The 24,565-nt window shown below is 33.6% G+C and overlaps 1 protein-coding gene across 4 annotated transcripts in view; it reads left to right on the top strand.

Moving 5' to 3' along the window:
• The window catches only part of NCAM2 (neural cell adhesion molecule 2), a 494,475-nt gene that overhangs the window by 346,666 nt on the left and 123,244 nt on the right, over window positions 1-24,565 (top strand). For all 4 annotated transcript variants that reach the window (XM_082391901.1, XM_082391902.1, XM_082391904.1 and 1 more), the window contains exon 9: window positions 8,127-8,277. In XM_082391901.1, the coding sequence (XP_082248027.1) occupies window positions 8,127-8,277 (151 nt within the window). The remainder of the gene's footprint in view (window positions 1-8,126; window positions 8,278-24,565) is intronic.

The following is a 24,565-nucleotide window of genomic DNA, read 5'->3' as shown; positions in this document are numbered from 1 at the left end:
AGTATTATGGATGAAATAAAATATAAATCTCATTATTTGGCAATTTAATCATTTATATGTGAAATGTTTTATCATTTATTATTTATTTAGTAATTTTGCTGTCCTATAGTAGCTTTTCATCCTAATTTTAATTTTTTTTTTTACTGAATATCTTACATATTTTCATTGATAAAATATTATAAATATTTTATAATATTATAAATAAATAACTGGCATGTGGTTCAAGGAATCATGAGAAAAGTCTAGCAACAGTAATGCACTGTTAAGTAAGAAGATAGGAGAGGTGCCATTTCCCTTTGAGATAGAATGCCTTTGGACCTCACAATGAAATGGATATTGTGTAAACTCACATATTTATCATTTAGATCTGGATATCAGATGTTTTGTGCCAATTTATTTGCCAACCACTTAACAGGTGCTGAGCTCTTTTCAAATATTCAAATCATTAATCTCCCTCATAATACTATAAAGGCTGTACTTTTAAACCCATTATACAGAGAGAGAAACTGAGGTACAGCTAAATTAAGTAGTTGACTCCAGGTTACAAAGCTTATAGATGGCACAAACAGGATGTAAATTTTCCCATTTGGTTCTGTAGTCTCTGGTCTTAACTACTATTAAGGTAAAGAAGGCAGCACGCACAGGCACCAATACAAAATATTTAGGTCACATTCTGATAACCAGCATTTTGACCATTATCAGTTGGAATTCACCTTCTCTAATTTTTTTAAGTTAAAATCTCTGAAAAGTTTATTCTGCTTTTGGCCTGATTATCGTAGCATTTCAATTTCAAATAGTAAAGTACTGGGTATATAATATGGAATATAATGTATGCTCGTTATTAAAGTATGATTTGTTATGGTCAAATTTGAATATATGCATATATATGTATAATTTTATATGCGTACAACAATCTACTAATAATAGATCAGATTTCCCATCCAGGGATCTGTGACAGAAACTTGAACACATCCTTTTCCTCCTTTCTTTCATCACCAGCTCCCATTTAAACATTCACTGAATGCTGTGGATTCTCCCTCAGTATGTTTCTAGAATCCACTCACTTCTCTCCATCTCATCTACCTCTACCTTTTCCCAGAACACTATCATTGCAGTATGTTTCTTGGTGTTTTCTCTTCCCCCTTTCAAATTTATTCTTTACCCTGAGGCATGAATGATGCTCTCAAATAACAAATGCATTCTCCCTACTCCTCGGCCTGAAACCTTGCCTATCCTTTCCAGTTCTTTATAGAACACTCATATTCTTTCTTTTGGCTTTAATTTTTAATATTTTCTAACATATAATTCACATAGCATGCAATTTACCCATCAAAGGGTAAAATTAAATAAATTGCCTTTTAGTATATTCACAGAGTTGTGCAATCATCAACGCAATAAATTTGGGGACATTTTCATCACCTCAAAAAACAAGTCCCGCTCCACTTGACTGTCACTCCCCAGTCACCTTACCACTACCTGCCAGCCTTAGGCAATCACTTTTGTATCTATAGATTTGTCTGTTCTGGAAATTCTGTATGAATGGAAGCATTCAAAATGTGGACTTTTTTACTAACTTCAATTCACTTAGCATAGTTTTTCAAGGTTCATCTATGTTGTGGCTTGTGTAAGTACCTCATGTTTTTTATTGACAAATAATATAGAAATATATATATTATATAGAAATAGTACATTTTATTTACCCATGCATTAATAGATGGACATTTGTGTTGCTTTCACTTTTTGGATTTATTAATAATGCTCTTATGGACATTTATGTACTACATGTTTTTGTGTGGACATAGATCTTTAATTCTCTTGGGAGTGTAATGGCTGAATCATACGGTAACTCTGTGTTTAACATTTTGAGTACCTGTCAGACATTTTATCAAAAGCACCTGCACCGTTCTACATTCCTACCACATGTGCACTAGAGTTCCATTTTCTCCAGATCCTATCCAATGCTTGTTATTACCTGTCTTTTTGTTTATAGCCATCCCTGAGGGCATGAAGTAGTATGGAGTTTTGGTATGCATTTTCAGGATGACTAATGATGTTGGGCATCCTTTCATGTTTTTGTCAATGTTCCCTCGACTTTTGAGGCTCTTTTTGGCATTCTTGTCTGTCTCTCCAGCCACTTCACCTCTCACCTCTCTCCACCTTATATTGGATATGCCAGCTCTAGGGAGCTTCTTTCAACTCTTTGAACATGTTATTTTCCCCTCTAGTCCAGACCTATGTAGTTCCCATTTCCTTCCTAACTTTCCTCCTATTTGCTTGGCCAGGGCTGACTTCATGGATATGTGACATGTACAGTTGCACAGAGCCCAACACTCAGAAGGGCCCTGCATTGGGTTTAAAGTGCTGCTGTGGTTGTCTTAAAATTCATAGTAACTTTTGAACAAAAAACCTCACATTTCAGTTTTCAGTGGGCCCTGGAAATTACACAGCCAGTCTGGTGCCTTACTTATCCTTCAGGACCCTGTTTAGGCAGAAATATCTGCAAGTAATTGTTCCTTACCTCTGTAGACTGTACTAGGTGTTCTTCCTTAATTTCATCTATGTCAGATGAAATTTATGATTTTCCTCTAAGCCTTTTAACCTTTGAGACTAAAGGCTTTGCCTTTCTTATCCATCTTTCTGTCCTCAGAACCCAGCATAGTGCCGGTCACATAGCTATGGTACAGTGTGTAACTCAGCCACATAGTTATGGCCCAGGTAGTGGGCCATATGGCAAAAGTAATTCAGAATATGAACTCCAGGGCCAGACAACCTGGGCATCCCACTGTTATCACTTATAAGCTGTGTGGGACCTGGGCAAGTTATCTAATGTTTCTGTGCCTCATTTTCTCATCTTTAAAATGGGGATGATATTAGTCCCAATCTCATAGCACTATTATGAGGATCATAGCAGTATTATGAACTAATAAATGTAAAATATTTAGTATGTACCTAACTATCACCTATTGTATATGTTAGCAGTTATTCATTCCTATATTCAATTCCTATTTGTTGAATAAATTACTGACTGTATGTGCAAAGAGAAGAAAAGGGTCCTAGAACCAGTGAAGAAACTACATAAGTTAAGAAATTTTATTGGACGTATTACTCTTTGTTTCATCAATTTACTCTGCTAGGAGGAATGGTAATTGTACAAAAGTTTATTTCATGACATCAAAATAGGAATACACTTAGGAAGGTGGGATCAAGCCCAGAGGAGAAAGACATTAAAACTAAGAGTAAATATAGAAATCTTATAAGAGCAAGACAATATTTCTGCTTAAATTTCTTTGCAGAAATTAGTGAATGTAATGAAACTTTGTCATGATTTTGAGAAGTTAGTTTGGGTAAATTAATGCCAATAACGTTTGGAAAGAGTCTGTTTTCTTTTTTTATACATTTAGCAGTTATGCCTTGCTGCTACCTCTATGTATTTGAAGCTGTTTAATTTACATTCAGTAGAGATTTAATGGCATTGCAAATAATGAAAACATAATATATAATAAAAAATCGCTTCCCCAAAACTGCATAGCATACAATGAGAAAAAACTAACATATAGTCAAAGGGTACAAATTTGTTGTGTGTCTGCATGTGTCTTGGGTTCTGCATGTGTTCTCTATCATCCTGCCCAATGTCAGGAGATCCCACGTGCTCACAGTCTCTTCTCTGCACCTACTGGGTTCTCTCCGTTCTCTCATAAGCCTTCTGGTGGCATATGCCCAGAATTCTCTCTACAACACTGCCCCTATTTCACCATTTCCAGATCCCAATCCACACTTCGGTTTAACAAGGAACATACCTCTGACTCTAACCCACCCCTCCATTAACACCCCCAAAATGAAACTGTGGTGTTCCTACGTGGTATTTTTGAGTTTATTTGTATTATATCTTAGAAGTAATATCTGTCTTCTCGGTTAAACTTAAATTCCAGGAAGAGCGGAAATTATTCTATTTTGCTCAGCTTATATCCCCAGCGCATGGATGCTTATTGTGAAACAATTGCACATATACAGAAAAAATGTTGGGTAACTAAGTGACATGATCCACAATTTTCTCAAAAGGCCAAAGGGTCAATGACTCTAAAAATGTTCAAAGACAAAAGTGTGAGGAAGAAGAAAGAAGGGAATACTGTCCAACTCAGATGTGTTGTGCACTACAATTGGATCCCAAATTTGGCAGTAAATGTCTAGTCAGGTAAAGCCACAAAAATAAACATGACACATTATATAAATTCAAATGCCCAACAATTAAAATGTACAACAAAATATTTATGTTTGAACTAAACTGAAGATGGTAGTTATCACATAGATATTTGATTAAGGGATTATTGAAAGGACAATAAACTCTATAAATAATCATTTTATAAAAATATTGAAATACTATTCAAGCAGTACTTAAGCTGACCTTCCAGAAAAGGCAAAAGATATAATATCAAGTTAAATTTCAGAGAGTGTCCTTCTGTAAAGGATTGGAATAATAATGTACACTCAGACACTTTCTAATCATGTTAATGCAGTGATAGAAACTGAAAATCCTAGATGGAGAACTAATACACCCATTAACCTGTCTCAGTCAAATATCAGATGTCTTAAATGAATCTTCAGTAGGTGGTGAATCAAAGCCAAGATATAAATGAATTTTCTTTCAGATATGTGTAATGCCTTTTTGTAGCACAAAGAGAAAGATGTCCTTTGGAATGTCAGAAATGAGAAGAAATGACTTTGGTCTTCTAGTCAATGCATATTGTGCATTATTACAAAGCCAATGCCAACTCTGAAAATGACTTACAATTTCTCAATGAATCACATACATTCCAGAAGAAATTCTATTCTTCCGGAATTTCTATTAATTTTAGATATATTATTAAAAACTTTTAAATACAACCATTTTTACTAATAGCATGCTAACTTTACACGCACGGATAGTTGTCCACAAGTCAAAAACCATATCATAATAACAAAAGGACCTGTTGATTTTTAAGGTGGGTAAATTTACTTTTTAATGTGCAAAAGAACAATATTTTCCCTAATGAAAGAAGGAAAATTTGCTTCGCATCATTATTAATGTATCTTGTCACATCCTAATTAAGATATTAAATGTCACGTTTTTAATCCATAGTAAAGTATAGCTGAAGGATTACATTTCCTTTATTCAATGATATGTACATTTCACTATATCTTAATTTGCTTTATAAAAATTTTAGAATGTAATGGTTCTGTCCTAGGTACTAGTCCAGGTGACTTTCACACAAAGTACCATAAAAATGTTCTCGCATTTGTACAACTATAATATCAAACTGCAGGATAAAATCTGAAGTTCCAGTAAGACTAGAAAAAGCAATGTGTCCCAAGAAATGCACAGGGACATTATATATGTATGTATATAAGTCAACCAGCGATTATTTTGAATATAAATTGATACCTGGCCAAGAAATTGAAAGAATGATGGTAGAATACTGCCGTGTAAATATGGAAGAGATAAAGGGGGAAAGATTTGAGAAAGATGTGTGAAGCCTGCTTAGAAAGCACAGGACATTCATGACAATACAAATAATTCACATTAAATGGAATCCAAATTAACAGTATCCAAATTGTAAACTGTGCTTAAACAGAAAGGTAATACCATATGGAAGTCCATAAACATCAGGCTAATGGATTGGGGTTTTATTTGGGAGGTAATACAATGTTATTTGTAATTATAGAGTATGAGGTCCAGGGATGTGAAACCTTCATAAAGTTGTTATGAGAAATAAAAGTTTGCTTTAAAAAAAAATACTTATTCTTAGCTACACAAGAAATAATTTCTGCAGCTGGAATGATTTTTTGCTAAGAGAAACATAGGAAATAACATAATGTTGAAGGCTTTCGCAGAGTCAGGGAGTCTTTTTTGGTCACATTCAGCCTGAATGTGATTGTTCTCTCTGAAATCCAGAGACGCCTGTCAATATCCTTCCGACTTAGCAGCACAGCTAAAACTGTAAATGGAGAGGCAGAGAGCAGATAGGTCTATGGAAACACAGTTGCTGAAAATTGGAAATCATAATGTCGAGCAAGATGATAAACTGAGATTTATCATTATTTAGAATATAAATAGATGAATAAATGTTCAGCAACTGATCCAAGACTGAGGACATGGTATAGCCTGGGGCATGGGAACAAATTAGTATCATTCATGGAAAGACAACTGGGAGAGGGCAGGTGATGCTGGGTAAGACGTGATGTATTCATCTGCACATGCTACTTTGAGATATATATCAAATGGACTTGCCCTGCATGTGATATATCTAGTTATGTAGCTCCAGGGAAAGAAGGATCCTGGGTGGAGAAAGAGTGACTAGAGATCATCAGTGTCGATGTGGGCAGGGATAAGAGTGCCTAAGTGGATTGTATTGACTGAAAAGACACTAGAGTCCAGGACAGAAGCCCCGAGGAAGAGAGGAGGCTGTAACCAAAACCAAACCCAAGGAAACTACAGCCAGAACTGGGAGAAAAATCAGGATCATGTGGGTGTCTTGAAAGCCAAGGGAAGTCGGCACACAAGAAAGGAAGGATATAGTTCAATAGGGTTTAATGATGAACAGAGTTGCAGTGAGATAAGGACCAAAGAATACCTATTTAGTTATGGAACAGCAGTTAGTTACCTTGTATAACAGTTGGCCATTTTGCTTTTGGGTTTATTCATTCTGATTTTTAACTTCTGTGGATTCTTACATTTTTTTTTCTTTTCTTTCAATTAAGTAAATGGGTTTGGCAGCTGAACATCTTAAAACTTGGCAGAAGAGAATGCCCTTCTGCTTGAAAACTTCACCTTACTATTTCTTTAGCAATACTTGGGAGGTGGGGAACATATTTTTGACATAGAAATCTTGATCTGAGTTGCATAATACATCCCTAATATGCTTTTGTTTATTTCTTGGTTTTTGAAGACCATTTTCCAGATAGTGAATTATGAGTGAGTGATAGGATTGTATAATGATTGCATTCCTATATAAAATTAAAAAGCAAAAAAGTAACCATATTGTGCCCCAATCAACATGTTTGAAAAAGAGCTTTAAGATAGTCTTTTAATATTAATAAAGGAAAATAGTTAAACATCATTTTAATAATGCAAAGTACACACAAGTATTGAAATTTGTTCAAATCTGTCATATGGAAAATTAAACAACCATTATACCGTTTATAATAACATACATATTTCAATTGAATGTATGATATACAATATTTTGTTGAACACTAAAACCTCGAATATTAAAAAGAATTAATTCAATAATGGTACAGCAGATGTTTCCAATGAGTTATAAAGTGCTAAAAGTTCACTGTATTTCTTGATAGTACAGAGTAAAATTCAGTGAATAAACTATCTCTTGTTTTAAATATGTGTGCTATAAAGGTACTTAAGAGATTTAAGGAAATTCTATAATTGTGTTGCACACAATAATTCTTATTTGAAATATAATCTATATGTTATTGGATTATAAGCAATTCCTTGATTTGAGTCATATTTGTGGAGTTAAGTGATTAATAATTTCCATATTGTTTCCAATGACTTCCTAAGAATGCTGTGTTTTTAATAGTGTATCTATGATGCATATGGTACCAATTATGCTTATGAGCAATGCTGTTGTGTTCATTCAAAAATGAAAACTATAAATTCCTCTTAAAGTCTTTAATTGTCATACATCTTGATACATCCTCCTTATGTAGTGAAATAGAAAACTAAAATACAGCAGGAATATCATTTTCACTGGTAGGTTTTAGCCAGAATTGAATAGGCATTATTGTCATTTTGCTATGTTTGTAAAGAACACAATTGAAAGACAGCAAAATCCTTCCTAGAAGAACATACTAGCTTTATAAAAAGCAAAAAGCATAGTAAATAAAAGAGGTTGATAAAACTTATGTTTAAGTTTTTACTACTTACAAGTCAGTGTCCCTATAAGCAAGTGGGCTGGTAAAATGGATAAGCTAAAAACAGTAAAGTATAAATAAACACTACTTTTTTGAAATAAAAAATGAATACAGGTAAGAGTTTATTTTCATTTATTGTGTCCATGATAAATGCAATATGTTTCATCATTTTACACAAAATAAGCATAAAATCTTTCTTTTTCCTGAATCAATGTAAACAGAGCCCAGACGGACGTATCGAAGTCAGAGGGCAGCACAGAAGCTCATCACTGCATATTAAGGATGTGAAGTTGTCAGATTCAGGGAGATATGACTGTGAAGCTGCAAGTAGAATTGGAGGGCACCAAAAAAGCATGTACCTTGATATTGAATGTAAGTTATTCTCATTTTGTATGTTTATTAAAACAACTTTTCTTTTCTGCTTTGAAAAACATGTATTTTCGTAGGAAAATCAAAATACAGTAGTTCATGTTGTAGTATTTAATGCATAACTTTAGAAGGAATGCAGCCAAAGTCAGTTATTAGAGACATCTAGTGGCAGTTATGGGAGATTTCACAGTGCTATATATTTAATGGTCTTAATGCTGCTTATCCTGAAAATTGTGGCCTTTTATTACGCAGCGTTTAAGCCAAAACACAATGTAAACTGAATTATATTAGTTATCAGTAATTGATTAACATCACCTTAGATTTTTATCTGTTTATTCCTAATATTAATGGCCCTGTGTTTCACATATGTAGTGAGAATTTCATTTCTCATTTCAAGTTGTTTTGTTGAATTATTTTACATCCTCATAAGTTATTGTATAGTATTTAAAATACAGTACTTAGGATACTCTATTTTTCAAGGGCTGATTGCTAACAAACTATAAGTTGTTTTTTGATCACAGATGCACTCCTCCTTTGCTGTTAAAGTCTTGCATATTGGTTTATTCAGCTTTTTCTGGAATTTCTCTCTAAGTAGCATTTTAACTGCATGCCACAAACAGTGATATGTTGTCTTTCTCTTGGCTTTCAGTTGAAAATATTTTCTACATTTCTTTGTGATTTCATCACTGGTCAATAGTTATTTATGAAGATATGTTTAGCTTCCAGATATTTATTGTTTTCGTAGATATTTTGCTGTTACTTATTTCTAATTTAATACAGTTGTGCTTAGAAAACACACTCTATATGATTTTGATTGTTTTCATATTTATTGAGGTTTATTTTATGTCCCAGCCTATGATCTACCTAGTGAATACATAATGTGTACTTGAAAAACATATGTATTCTGCAGATATTGTGCTCTATAAACATACATTAGATCAAGGTGGGTGTTAGTGTTCTTTAATCTTCTATGTCTTTACTGAATTTGTTTTGTTCTATTAGAGTGATGGTTGTTAAAATCCTCCACCATGATTGTGAACTTTTTTCTCTCTCTTTAATCCTGTTGATTTTTGCATCATATATTTTGAGGCTCAGTGACACAGTACACATTTATAGTTATCTTCTCTTAGTTTCCTATTGTCGCTATAACTAACGACCAGGAATTTTATTGCTGTAAACAACACAATATATTATTTTAAGTTCTTGAAGTCAGAGGTTGGAAATGATTCTCACTGGGATAAAATCAAGTGTCTGTAGGGTTGTGTTCCTTTATGGAAGCCCTACAGGAGATTCCCTTTTCTTGTCTTTTCCATTTCTAGAATCTGCCCACCTTCCTTGGCTTGCAGTCTCCTTCCAACTTCAAAGCCAGCTACGGCAGATTGAGTCTTTCTCACATCATATCGCTTTGACTCTGCTTCCGTCCTCACATCTTCTCTATATATGACTTCCCTGCAATTACACTGGACCCACATTGGGTAATCCAGGATAATTTTCTCAGCTCAACATCCTTAACTTAATCACAGATGCAAAGTTCTTTTTCCCATGTGAAGTAACATGCTCAAAAGTTCTGGAGATTATGATGTGAATATCACTGGGGGATCATTATTCTCTCTCCCATATATGTCTTCCTCATGATTTATTCATTTTCTCCACTAATCTCTGACTCGATGTACTTTAATGTTCAATAGCTGTTCAGGTTCTCTCAGAGTTAATTATCTGACACTTTACATTAAATGTAGAAACCTGACAAGCATATAGGTGCCTTTACAAGTGCTCCACACTGATCTTTTTTTATTATTAATATCATATGTAATATATCTGCATTCATATTAATTGAGAATCTCACCAGAAATTATGATGATTTTTGTTTTAAGACTTATAGATATATTAAGGAACTGAAGAGGAAAAAAAGGTTTTTTACTCATTTCTTTACCATTTCCTTTTACTCTTCCTCCATCCTTAAAGATTCAGATTTTCCTCTGATATTATTATCCTCCAGTCTGAAGAAATTTCTTCCCCATTTATTGTAGAGCATATTTGTTGGGGATAGAGTCTATTATTTTTTTTAATTTTCATCTGAAAATGTTCTCTCTGTCATTCCTGATGAATTTTTTTTTCCCCTGGAAAGAATTCTGGGTTGTCATTTCTTTAAAGATATGGCTCCACTGTCTTCTAGCCCCCTTGGTTTCTGATGATAAATCCATGGTAATTTGAATTGTTTATCCCTTGTATGCCATGTGTCTTTTTTTTTAATTTTTAATTTACTTTTTTAATTTATTTATTCTTGGCTGCGTTGGGTCTTCGTTGCTGCACGCAGGCTTTCTCTAGTTGTGGCGAGCGGGGGCTACTCTTCGTTGCGGTGCACGGGCTTCTCATTGTTGTGGCTTCTCTTGTTGGGGAGCTTGGGCTCTAGGTGCACAGGCTTTAGTAGTGGTGGCTCGCGGGCTCTAGAGCACAGGCTCAGTTGTTGTGGTGCATGGACTTAGCTGCTCCGTGGCATGTGGGATCTTCCCGGACCAGGGTTCGAACCCATGTCCCCTGCACTGGCAGGTGGATTCCTTACCACTGTGCTTCCAGGGAAGCCCATGTGTCATTTTTCTAAAGCTGCTATCAAGTTATTTTATTCATCTTTGTTATTCATAGCTTTGACTAGGATATGTCCAGGTATGGTTTTCTTTGGGTTTATCCTGTTTGAGGTATACTGAATTTCTTGAATCTGTAAATTTATATTTGTCAATATATTTGGCAGCTTTTTATCATATGTCTTCAAACATCTGTCCTGTCCTAATCTCTTTTTCATCTCTAGGACTTTACTTACACACATTAAGCTTTTTGGCTCAAACATCTCTGAGACACTATTCAGTTTTATATATCTTATTTCTCATTGTTCTTCAGATTAGATAATTTCTGTTGTTTGCTTTTCAAGTTGACTGATTCTTTACTGCATCATCTCTTTTCTGCTACTGAGTCCATCCAGTGAGGTTTTTGTTTTATTTAAGATATTAATTTTTTAGTTCTAAATTTCTGATTTTGTTCTGTTTTATATTTTTTGTTTCTCTGCTGAGATTTCTTATATATTCATTAATTCTATATGTGTTTTTTCTTTACCTCATGGAATATAGTTAAATTAGCTGCTCTAAAATCTCTATCTGGTAGATTCCACATCTGAATCATCTTGGGATGTGCATATGTTAATTGTCTTTTCCCTTTAGAATTGGTCATATTCTCCTGGTTTGTTGAATGTTGAGAAATATTGCATCGTATCCTGGATACTGTAAATATTATGTTGTGCAGACTCTGGGTCCTGACAACCATATGGAAAAAAAGTATTTTTAAGTAGATAATCACCTCTAAGTTCTGTGTTGCCTCCTGTAATCAGGGATTCACATCTCACTGTTGATTTCTTAATGCCTTTGGTATACATTTTTGTATCTGCTCTATGCATGCCAAGCTCAGAGTTTAGGCTGAGATTTCTGTGGTTTTATATACAGAATTATGGCATCTCCTTCTCTGACTCCTGTCTGGGATTACCCCCACAGTATTCAACCTGTATTGCCTTCTTTCCAGCATACCCTCTATATTTCTGGATGTGTTTTAGGTCCAGAATCACTTCGACGCTCCTTATCTAGTACCTGCCCTCTAGACAAAGCAATGAGAGTGAAAAAAAAAACCCAAAGAAACTAGTTTTCATTCCCCTCCACAATCCCTGATTTTGTTTACTCTCCAGAAGCCTTAGGGTAGTGTTGTTGTTGTTGTTGTTTTGCTTGATTTGTGCTATTTCTAGTCCTTTTAATTATTACCAGTAGGGGAGTTGGGCTATCACAGGCTTGCCCTGCCATTATGGAAACAGAAAGGTATATATATTCTGTTTTTAAGAAAACTTTGTCATAAGAATTTTTGGTTTCCCTAGTTCCTGGAAACAAGAGTATGAATGTCTTATTTTCAGTTTTCAGCAATTTTTAATTTATTTCCTCCTTTCATTTGTTTTTCAAATTTTATTTTTCATAATCATACATCCTTAAAGAAACCATTACCCTGATCAAAAGATTGTTCAATTGCAAAGTCCTAAAAAGTAGTTGAGCTTCTTTTTTCTCCTTCTTTGTATCAATCTTCTGTGTAGTCAATTTTATTTAATTTGACATTTTTATCTATACCCACACTTAATCTACCTAGGAAGTATAGTAAGTTCTACATATGTGAATCATTTCAAATTTTAAATTGAGAGATAGGGGATTCCCCTAGAGGTCTAGTGGTTAGGATTCCCCGTGGCCTGGGTTCAATCCTGGTCAGGGAACTAAGATCCTGCAAGCCCTGCAGCATGGCCAAAATAATAATAATAATAATAAATTAAAAATAAATAAATAGATAAGATGGCTTTAGCTGAGTTTTAGAGTTTAGAGGTTCAGAATTTTAATAGTATCCTTTACCTATAAAGAGAATAATTCTCCTGATATAGGCTGAATTTCATGTAAAGCAAAGGAAAATGTTTTATATTTTAAGATTAATAAACACACTATCAAACTTTATTCGTGCATTCTATTGACATGTTTCCTTTTTTTTTTTTTTCAATCTTTAAATGAAAGGAGTTTCTCTTGTGGATTTAACCTATACATGAATCCTATATTTAAGCTATGGCCTGTTGTTTTCTCCCCATGATGAATCTCTTTTAAATATCTGTTACAAATTACTTGAAAATCTCTGGCAGTCTAGCTTCCTCTTTGATTAACCCAGACTCTTACAGTATTGCTTCATATGCCTTACTCAAGATGCTCTATTTTTCACAATCAAATTTACTGATGAATTCCAGAGCACTGGGAGCCCAGCTCACTTTTCAAACTTTATGCTACATTTAGCAAGATACAAATTTTCCCATATATGTGCCCAACCTCTACTCTATTGTAGGTAATGAGATTAGTACCTTCTAGGTACTTACTATAATTTATTAAAACTGAATCATGTAAAAAATGCTTAAAGTGGATGAATATTATGATGAAAGTTTATTTATGTTATATAAATATTCTAGTAAAAGATAAATTTATACTTAAGTAGAAAATAAAATAATTTTTCATCTTAATATCATTAATAGCTAAAATTCAGATTTTATTCATGTGTTAGGAGCAGAGTAAATGCCATTATGTTATCATTTGTCTATAATTATTATTTTCGAGTATGGAATTAAATAATCATTTGGAACATGTGACCATGGTTGTAATTTAAAATTTAGCCTGTTCTTCTCTTTCACTTGTAAGTAACTTCCTTGTTAGTGTCATTGTATTATGAAGGTTGGAACACTTTTTCATGCCTGCAATACTACTATTTGTACAATATCTTATTATCTTCTCATATGAAGATTAGTAGAAATTTTGGTTGGATAGGGCAGCATAACAACCATGATAAATACTTAGCTTATCAAATAAGCTTATTTCTTGATAATTAAAGCCTGTGTTGTTATAAAATAGGATATTTTATTTAGTGACAAATTTATAGTAGTAATAACAATTTAATGCAATGGCATGTAATACCATGAAAAGTTATTGGTGTAAATAAATATTTGTATGTTAGAAATGGTAAGAATGTTTTTATTCTCCATCTTTGATTCAAAACAGTACAGAAATTATGAGCATTACAAAGAAATTATACAATGTCACAAAACATTTACCATTCTTTACTATGTGATTCAAGAAACTACAGTGTAATATTGTTAAGAATGAGTGGCAAAGAACTGAGCCATTTATAATTTGATACCAACCACATTTATTATAGTACCACTAAACTTAAGGTGCTTAGGAGATTATCCCTTTTGTTTTTTGTTCAAAACCTCTTTTGTGTTTCAGTTTAAGCAGACTCCTTGGCATCCTGCCAGTTCATTTTCAACATTCCAAAGGCCTTACCCTTTCTAAGAAGCATGAGTTGAACTAAAGTTCCAATTTATAAAACAAAGGAGATAACAAGCATGTGATATGTAGTTTAATGCAATAAGCACCGATTACATAGTACGTTTGCTTGCAATTAGAATCAAGTTTTGTGAGTAGGTACTCATTACTTATTACCTATTAATTAGACTTAATTATTTTATGTGATTAATTTAACAGTTACATGGTAAAAATGTCTGTTAAGAAATATTGGATTTTTCATTTACATTTTTTTCTCATTGAGCTCTCTGCACCTGCTTTTATTTCTTGTTAGAGATAATAGCAATATTCAAATGAATTTTCTCCTGTATAAAAGTTGTTAGCAATATCAGAAACCTCTTAAGGATATAGAGATATTAATTAACCTTATAACACATATTCATGTTACTTGCTATACTTAACATGTATTCCGTATAATTAATAAAACTTTGTTTTATTGCACAATTATTTCCTCAAGTTTTGCAGTCTTTCAAAATAACTAATTCCAGTAGCATGCTCTGCTACATGTACAGGATGAGGTAGGTAAGATGTGACCATGATTTTAACATTTAAAGAGAGTATCTCAGTAACACTTAGGAAAACTCCTTGTTCATAGCAGACAAACATTTTATATCTGTGATTAAAATCTTGTCTTATGAACCTACCCTATACACTCACCATAATACATTTAAATTGTTCAGACTTTAAAGAAGATGGCTTATTTGCAGAAGTAAATTGGTTCTAATGTCAGCAATTATTTAGATTTTATACCCTTCATGATAATTTCAAGGAACATCTGAAAGAAATATAAAGTCTATGTCTACATCCAGAAGATAAGAAGAATAGATCATTAAAAGAGAAAGGTGAAAAAATCTTTTACTGCTCACCTGTATTTTTTTAACCCAGACTTTACATGGACCTCCTGGGAAAATTTGAAATATCACATTCTTCATGCATACAGATACTATAACTTACTCTAGTTTTATCACATTTTTGTTTGTCTCTGACAGATATAATCTGATTCAGATTAAATTTTGTGAATATGTACTTCCGAGATTATGATGATGAAAAGTTGTTAAGGAATTTTAGGAAATATCTAACCCTTGAGAGGATAAATCTTAGAAATGAACCAATATCCAACAAACAAATGAAATAGTCATTGTGTGTAACTACTGGATTTATCACTACCTCTTGGCACCAGCTTAACCTAATTGTCCAGAAATATCAATCTCTACATCCAATTTGCCACAGCTTTCTGCCCTTCCTCTGGAATGAAGACCTTTCGCAGTGATCCCAGTTGTCACTAGTACAGTGAATGTCCTAGCTTGGGCAGCTGTAACTAAATATCTTAGACTGGGAGGCTTTCACAGAACCATTTATCTCTCATGGTTCTGGAGGCTGGAAGGCCAAGATCAGGATGCCAGAATTGTCAGGTCCCTGGTGAGCGCTCTTTCGCTGGTATGTCTTCACATGGCCTTTCCTTGGTGCATGCTCGCAGGAGATACACCTCCTCTCTCTTCCTCTTTCATTAAGGTCATAAATCCCATGATGGGGATTCTACTCTCATGACTTCATCTAAAATTAATTACTTCCAAAGGCCCCACCTCCAAATACCATCACATTGAGAATTAGGGATCAACATATCAATTTGGAGGAGATACAAAAATTCATTCATAGGAATGAGCTTTCTGTATTGGACAGAGAAGACCACCTCACAGATGGAACTAATGCAGAACTTCACAGGGTGAGGCTGCACATTGTGATCACATCTTATCAAGCCTTTACTGACATCACTGAGTTGTGTCTTCTTGAAGATCCTGAAAACTCTGCTAAGACCTTGTGACAGACTGATTACAGCCTGTCTTAGTCTGCTTGGGCTGCTATAATAAAATACCATAGACTGGGTGACTTATAAAAAAACAGAAATTAATTTCTCACAGTTCTGGAGACTGGAAGTCTGAGATCAGGCAACCAGCATGTTTGGGTTCTGGTGAGGACCTTTCCCAGTTACAGACTGCTGTCTTCTACTTCTATCCTCATATGATGGAGAGTAGAGCAGAGGAAAAAGCTCTCTCCTGAGTCCTAAGGGCACTGATCCCATTCATGGTAGCTCCTCCCTATGACCTCATACCTCCTAATTACCTCTACAAAGCCACACCTCCTAATACCATCACATTGCAACATATGAATTTTGTGGCGGCACAAACATTCAGTCCATAACAGGGCTCTCCCACCTTCCTCCCCCTCCTTAGGATGTGGTGCCAGTAGGTTTACTTTGCTGGATTTATTACCTGACACCATAGTCCAGAATAGCATGACCATTCAAAGTTAAGGTACTTAATTCTTGAAAAAGACCAGTCCAACAACTTGAATCCAATCAGCCAGAACTCTGTGGCCATAAATCCTTGAATCCTCTAAATTTCATTATCTAATTTCAGTGGAGCAAAGGCAAGGACAGCTTTTCTTCATACTGTCCATGGATTGTTGATACCTATCCATGGACTTAAGCCAGCTTACAGTTTGCGATGATGTAAACTAGTTTTTCATATATCGGGCTTTACTAAAATAATGTTTAAATGTCATAGTATTGCGAGCTATTCTTAGATTTTAATGAATCTGCTGGGTCTAATCCTAGGACATTGGTCAACTCATTTAAATTACCCAAGCTTTAGTGTCCTGATGTGTAAAGAGGAAAAGATGGATCTAAACTTATTATTTTATGAATTTAAGCCTACTAAAGTTAGGATCTTAATTATATTTTTTTCACTCAACAGTATTTATCAGGTATGTACTACACACCAAGCACTTTTTCAGGTGTTGAGTATGTAGAATTATAATAAAGCAAACAAAAACACTTGACTTTATGAACCTTACATTCTAGCAAGGAAAATCAATGATAAAAAAGACAAAATAGGGACTTCCCTGGTGGTGCAGTGGTTAAGAATCCACCTGCCAATGCAGAGGACACGGGTTCGAGCCCTGGTCCCGGAAGATCCCACATGCCGTGGAGCAACTAAGCCTGTGCACCACAACTACTGAGCCTGCGCTCTAGAGCCCGCGAGCCACAACTACTGAAGCCCAGGCACCACAACTACTGAAGCCCACGTGCCTACAGCCCGTGCTCCGCAACAAGAGAAGCCACTGCAATGAGAAGCATGGGCACCATAACGAAGAGTAACCCCCGCTCTCTGCAACTAGAAAAAGCCCGCATGCAGCAACAAAGACCCAATGCAGCCAAAAATAAATAAAATAAATTTATATTAATAAAAACAGACAAAATAGCAACATATATAAGAATCAGTGAAAATGGCTAAGGAGAAAAAAAATAAAGCAGTGCAGTGAGATACATCATCAGCTAATGTCACAATAAATATACATAATAAACATTCCAAAACTCAGTGACATACAGTAGTAATCTCATACTCAATTGGAACTGGCTGACCCAGGCAGCCCTTGAATAGAGAGCTCTGCTTCAAGCAGCAATGCTTAACTCCATGTTATGGGTCCAGTAACACTTGAAACCAGACTGAAGAGGCAGCAACTGTATGGAAGAAGCTACACCATGGTGATGGCAGAAGCACAAGAGGACAGCTCAATAATGAAAGAAAATTTCAGGCGTTTGCTCATGTCACAGTCAAAAAGTCGCATGGTTAAGCCTAACATCAATCCAGCAGGGAAATGCACTCCTGTTCTATTGGGAGGGATTTTGGAGAGAATATTCACTAAATAAAATAAGCCATATCTGAAGTTCATGCCTATGAGTGAAATTTCAGATAGTTAATTTTAAAATAATGTTTTGGTTGTAAAAATAGGTATATTTACACATTTCTCTAAATTGCTTTAGACTTACTTGTATAGTCATCACATATGGAATAAGAAAAACCAACATACTTTTCAAGACATTAAAGATGTAAATGAGACTTTTGTATCTTCATTTAAGAAGCTTCATAATAATTACTTGATTTCATAATATTTATTGTATAACACTAGAAATAGTGTATTAATAGTGCCTTTCAAAGATTCAAAATATTTGAAAGCTATAAAATATTGCAATTTATCTAGGAAGCTGGAATCTACTTATATGGAACAGCTTAGAAAGTATAACATATAATTTAATGCACATATAATTAAATATGTGTCATAGAGATTATACAACTGAGCAGTAATAAAGAAAAAAAAATCCTCTTAGAAATGTAAAATTTTCCACAGTATCTTAAAGAAGCGGAACCTGAGAATCAGATAATATTGATTCAGTATCTATGCAATTTTAAAACCTATATGGCTCATTTGACTTACTCTGTTTACTTAGATATATCCCTTTATTTCATATTTATATGGTCATCTGGAGTAAAATGTCCTCTCTCCTTTGGTATTGATGACAAGATAAACTGTTTCTGTCCCGGTGATGAAGATGAAGCCTTGATAAGAGCAATTAACCTCTTTAAACAATTATTTTTATCACTATTAGTATCTCAAAGTGCTTCATAAGCAGTAGAATTTCAAATAGTTCTCGTTAGATACAAATAATTCAATGACAATCCTGTTTGTTTAGGAAATTTTGATTTTTCTTGGACCTCCTAAAAAAGTCTTTTAAGGTAATAAGAGCAATTACCAATGCAGTCAGTTCAATACCATAAAAGATAGCCTATTTTTGATACTTTTATATTTTTCTGTGATTTTCTCAGACTTCATAATATGACTAATTTTTGTTTCCAGTACTTTTGAGTCATCAGTGCTAAAACAATTGATTTAAACATTTTTCTTGCCCTGAGCAATATTCCTCAATATGATTGCTTATTTTATTCATTTAAAAAAGATCTTTATATTAGATCTTTACTCAAAAATAAGAATTAGATGTGTAAAAATTCCAGCTCATATCCTAATAAACCAAGATAAAAATTTCATTTGAATATATGCACATTTATTTTGAAATTTTATTTAAAATGTTTGGATTTCACACAACTAGATGTTCTTTCCCAGAACGAGTAAAAACTTTTCCACTATAATGTAATGTCCACAGAGACAAACCTAATTATTTCTAACATCTCTCTTTTTTCTGAAGAAAAAAGAAACACATATTTGTGATTTTTCGGAAGCTCTTGGGGAAATCCCAAAGATGTTTTTGCATGTAATAGGTATTCTAAAATGTTTACCTTGGTTTTTTTCTAAATTTAGAGTTCTACTTTGGGAAAGCAAAATCGAAATCACTTTCACAGATTTGTTCACTTGGTGAATTAAAATTGTAGGTGACTGAGAGACTATGCGGTTACCTATTTAATTAAACTGACAATAAATTTTTTAAAATAAACATAAAAGTTTAAGAAAATGCTTCCTTGATTAATTTTTGTTATCTATGATGTTTTTCATTCAGACTATGGTTTACAATGGGTTCTTGCTTCTATATACTTTTAATTTAATTTAACTGACTTCTAAATCTAATTTAATTTAACTGATTTTTAAAACTATCAATTATTTATAATATAAATGTTGTACATAATAGTATAGTACCAGCTGCTTTATATTTATTGACAGTATATTCATCGTGGGGAAACCAAAATAAAAGAAAAGAGTACACATTTTTTAACTCAAAAAAAAAAAATTCTGTTAAAAGGAGAAACTCATATCAATAAACTGCTATTTTAGGAGAGGCTGTACATTTTTTGGTTTTATTTACTATGATTCAATGCTCTGAAAATGTATCACATATGATTCATTTCTAATCATAACTTGAATTGCTTTATTTATTCCATCTGGCTCAAATTATTTTGCTCGATTATGTAAAAAATTAAATTTTGATGATAGTTTATCACCTCTTTAAGTAAAATAGTGTTCTAATTAAGTATGCATTAAAGATATAAAATGTTTGTCAACATAAACAATAGTCAAGCAGAAAGAGGTTGTGATCTAAGTCCTATTAAATAATACTGTGGTTGTTTGAAAGTTAAAAATATGTGCCAATTTGTTACCAATTTTCAATTAAGAGACTTAAAGGGATGTAGTAAAGGTTTATATAATTCTTTACTTTTCAGTCTTTCAGTTAAAAGGGGATAAATTTAAAGGTTAAATGGTGATAATAATAATAATAATGTGATCTCATTGCGATTAAATTTGCTAATTATATAACATGCTTAAAATAATAACGAAGTCATAAGCACCATGTTAGCTATTATCATCATCATTATTTCCAGTCTTGTTTTTATTAAGATGATGATGATGCTGATGATGATGATGAAGACAATGATACTGAGTTTTTCTTGCTTGTTTTCTATTGTTGTGACCTAGTCATTCCATTATGCATAAAATAAGCAACATTCTAGAATGCACAACCAAAGCCTTTAAGATACAATAGTGGAAGTGTTTTTATTTGCTTTGATTTTTTTTAAGTCATCAGGGTTTGATAGACTTGGGGAGTTTAAGAAATGAATTAAATTTATGGAGCTATTTTTACCTCATATAAAATTAACAACCTAGACATCAAATTAAATCACTAGATAAACAATTTACATTTTACTTGATAGTTTTCTTTTCAATTTTAACGATAGTGACCAACTTTAAATTTGTTTGACATTAATAAGCACAAATTACATAAGTTACAGAATGTGCTACTGCTAAATCAGATTCTGAAGAAACTAATATTATTGTTATTTGTAAAATTACTTTAACACTGTATATCTGTATGACCAATCATCCTTCTTTTGATTACTCAGAAATTTTTATGAAAGAGATTCACTTAAGCTTTGTATCCTAAATTTACACATGAAATTGTGCATCATAATAATAATAATATAATCTTTAAAATACTGTAGGCTTTTCTGGAGTTTTCAATTATATAAAGCAACAATGGGGAACAGAATAGCCATAAGTAGTACAATACTTTTATTAGTATTTGTATGTATGCTTTAAGAAGGAAAGAGATTAGGACAAGAGAAAACAGTAATAGTAAAAGGAGGACTAATTCACCTTACTTGTGATCAAACTTTTCTTATGATCATTAAAGAAAAGTTAAACAGTGATTTAATACTTAAATCACTACCAACAAATTAAAGAGAAACCCAGCATATGCTCAGAAGTCACATATAGGTATATCTTAATATAAATGACACTTATGACTCCAGAGTTATAAAATATGCTGAGATTTATGCATAACTTGGCTATTCAAATTTAGTACAGAAAATGCACACCTAGTGCTATGGTTAGCTGGCAGTAAGCACACATCTAAATTAGTATTCCGTGTAGCCATTAGAATTCCCATGACACATGGACTGAACCCAATTAATTGCCATAGCTGATTCTGCATATGAGTGAACATACAGTAGAACTGAATCTATGAAATTATTAATTGAATTATCCTCTAAATGTGCCAGAGGATATATTAGTTTTTATTCCCTTGGTAGTTTCCTTCGGCATAAATCAGATGAGAAAATTCAATGACTGAAAAAAGTGTCAAGGTATTTTAGATATTTAAAAGAAAAAAACATGTGCAGTTAATTCTTAGCTAATTTAAAGGGCTGGCTTCTTCCCAAAATAGGCAATAAGACTCTATGAAAAGCAAGGTATTACTATAGGTTAACACAGGATTGAAGTACTAAGTTCTGTGATGTTAGGAGAGTCAAGCAAACATTGGCACACTTTTCTTCCTCTGTTAAATGGAGTGATAGTATCTAGAATACATACTTGTCCTGGGTTTTCATTCATTGAGTTAACTATTATTTACTGAGTATCTACTGAGTGTCAAATATAAATTCAGGTGCTGTACAGACTGTGAGAAAAGGAACATCATCCTTACTCTCATGGAACATGTTTTAATTAAGAGGATGGAACACACACAACCACATTAAGGTGAAATATACAAAAAAGCGATTAGACGGGGTCACAGCTAGTACAACGGGCTGAAAGCAGGAAAGAGTCAGGGATGGTTAGGGTTTAAGGAACAAAGAATCTGGATCTGGATGGAGGCAAGGTCACAGGAGTAGGCATAGGCCAGCTGGTGTCGAACTTTATAAGCCATCATAAATGTTTTTGATTTAAGAGGTGTGAAAAGAATCTTTCGGAAAGGTTTAAGCATTATCTTAAAATAGAAACTAGTAGGCCAGTAAGCCAGTAAGGGATGGGGTTTCTAAAATTGACCAGGTAATGAATATGGCTTTGACCAGATATATAATAGCATTGAGAGAAGCAAATGGTATCTTTATATACTGTGATTTATGGTGAGGAATGAATGTCAAAGCTTTTCAAATAGAATATTCTATTACAAAATAAAATTATTGTTGCTAGTATTTGTAGTTCTTAAACTTTAATATTAAAGAAAAATTTGGAAATTTTATACCATGAAGTATGATGACTACAAGAGAGGGCAGTGTTTTCACTGAAGTCTGTACATTTTCTGGAGAGCATGCAAGACAGATTTGCTATAATCCCAATACTGTTTTACAAGGGCCATACATATTTATGTTAACAATATGATTTTAAAAGACTTTTTCATTGATTGTAAAGCTTACCCTAATAATGCTTTTCAGTTTTATTCACAAAATGGATGGTACTGTAGATAGTGAGGTTGTAAAGTGAGCTGCCTGATTTAATTAATCATGAACCTGTAAAAATTCAAGTAAAAGGTTTTTATATTTTAGTTCCCACAGCTTGTGTTGTGTTTTGTGATCAGCTCCAGCCTTCTCATGCGCCGGCAGAATTCAGGAATCCAGCTAGCACTCAGCAAGAGCTAAGACAGGTCACAGGTACCAACCAACCACACTGTGTTTTCGGGAAAAAAGAAAAAAGAAAAAAAGACTTCAGAGTCTCAGAGGAAATGCCAAGAGAAAGTGAAAAGCTTGTATTAAGCAAGTAATCAAGTCAGCAAATCCTGTACAGTGACAGGAATGCAGTGATGACTGCTGTCAGCTCTAAGTCTCAGTAATAAGGAGAGAAAGAGAAACAGAGAGAGAGAGAGAGAGAGAGAGAGAGAGAGAGGAGAGGAGAGGAAAGGAAAGGAAAGGAAAGGAAAGGAAAGGAAAGGAAAGGAAAGGAAAGGAAAGGAAAGGAAAGGAAAGGAAAGGAGAGGGAAGAGAAGGGAAGGAAAGGAATAAAATAAGATAGGGCATTTATCAAAACAGGAGTAACTCAGCATCAAGTCTGAAGGCAGTCTTACAAGTTTCTTTAATGTCTCGTGATATGCCTGGAATATGAGTTTCCTGGCTCCAACTTTGAGGAATTGACAAATTCAGATCCTGGCAAGCTTTGCTGTTTTCTTCTTAGGCTGGCCGCTTTAAATCAGAGATTTAGTCAAGGTCATGGATAGAAGTATGTTGAAATGCTCTAGTCTATACAGCTACCATTTAATTAAATCTAAATAATGTCTCCTTAGATCTTTCCATTGTGATAATAGTTAAGAGAACATAGTTCCTTGATTTTTAAAGTCTATTCACTTTACATCCAATTTTACAAAATCTCCTTCTTACAATCTATGCAGCAATATGTACATTTTTATTAATCATATAACCATTAAGTAGAAGATATGGAAGCCTAAAAATAATCTACTTTCCAATATTTTCACCACCTAGGACCTCTTGTATTATTTTCTCTTGTGAATTCTCTAGTTTTAAAGATATTAACTTATTAAAATGATATTTAGTAAAGTGGGATTATTCTTCATTTTCATTATATATTCATGAATACATATATATATTCAATATATTCAAAACCTACATATCTATTCATATGAGTACATGTACCAGAGACTAAAAAACATGAAACAATTAACATTACCCAAGAGATTTATATAATTCTAGCCAAAAGCAAATGTCACTTTTTATACGGTTCACTGCCAAAGATAATATTTACCAATATGTGGTAAATATAATATTGGTAAATGTTATAACTCTCTCTACATTTTTAAAATTTGTGCCAGACTCATGTTTTCTATGTTAGTGGATTCTTAGAGATTAAGGAAACCAGTTCAACTCAATAATTCTATAATAAAAAAAAAAAGAAAGAAAAGAAAACCTAAGTCCAAATTAATAAACAGAAAACAAAGGTAACTTCATTGCTATCTGGCAGAGGTGGAACTTAAATTCAATGGCAGGCCTGAAGCTATTTCTAATACAGTATTTTACTTATAAACAGCAACTGCAAAGTTCTCTTTTCCAGTGTAGTTCATCCACTATTGTGTGTGTGTGTGTGTGTGTCCAGATTCTGATTGTAAAACTTGTGACGATCCATGGGAAGCACTTAGCACTGTGTTGAACACATTTCATGTGCTCACAAATGTTAGAGGTTAAAGTTCATCCTCTTTTGGGAAGATTTCCCTGTGCCTCCTCTGCACATCCTAATTAGGGCCAATGCTAATGCCTTTTGAGACCCGAACCTTATGCATTCCACTTCAATTGTGCTATGCATTGCCTTGTGGT

The sequence above is a fragment of the Balaenoptera borealis genome (assembly GCF_965194805.1).
Source record: "Balaenoptera borealis genome assembly, chromosome: 5".
NCBI classification, from domain to species: Eukaryota; Metazoa; Chordata; class Mammalia; order Artiodactyla; family Balaenopteridae; genus Balaenoptera; species Balaenoptera borealis.
The sequence above is the reverse complement of the archived record's forward strand: the minus strand, read 5'-3'. Positions and strand labels throughout refer to the sequence as shown.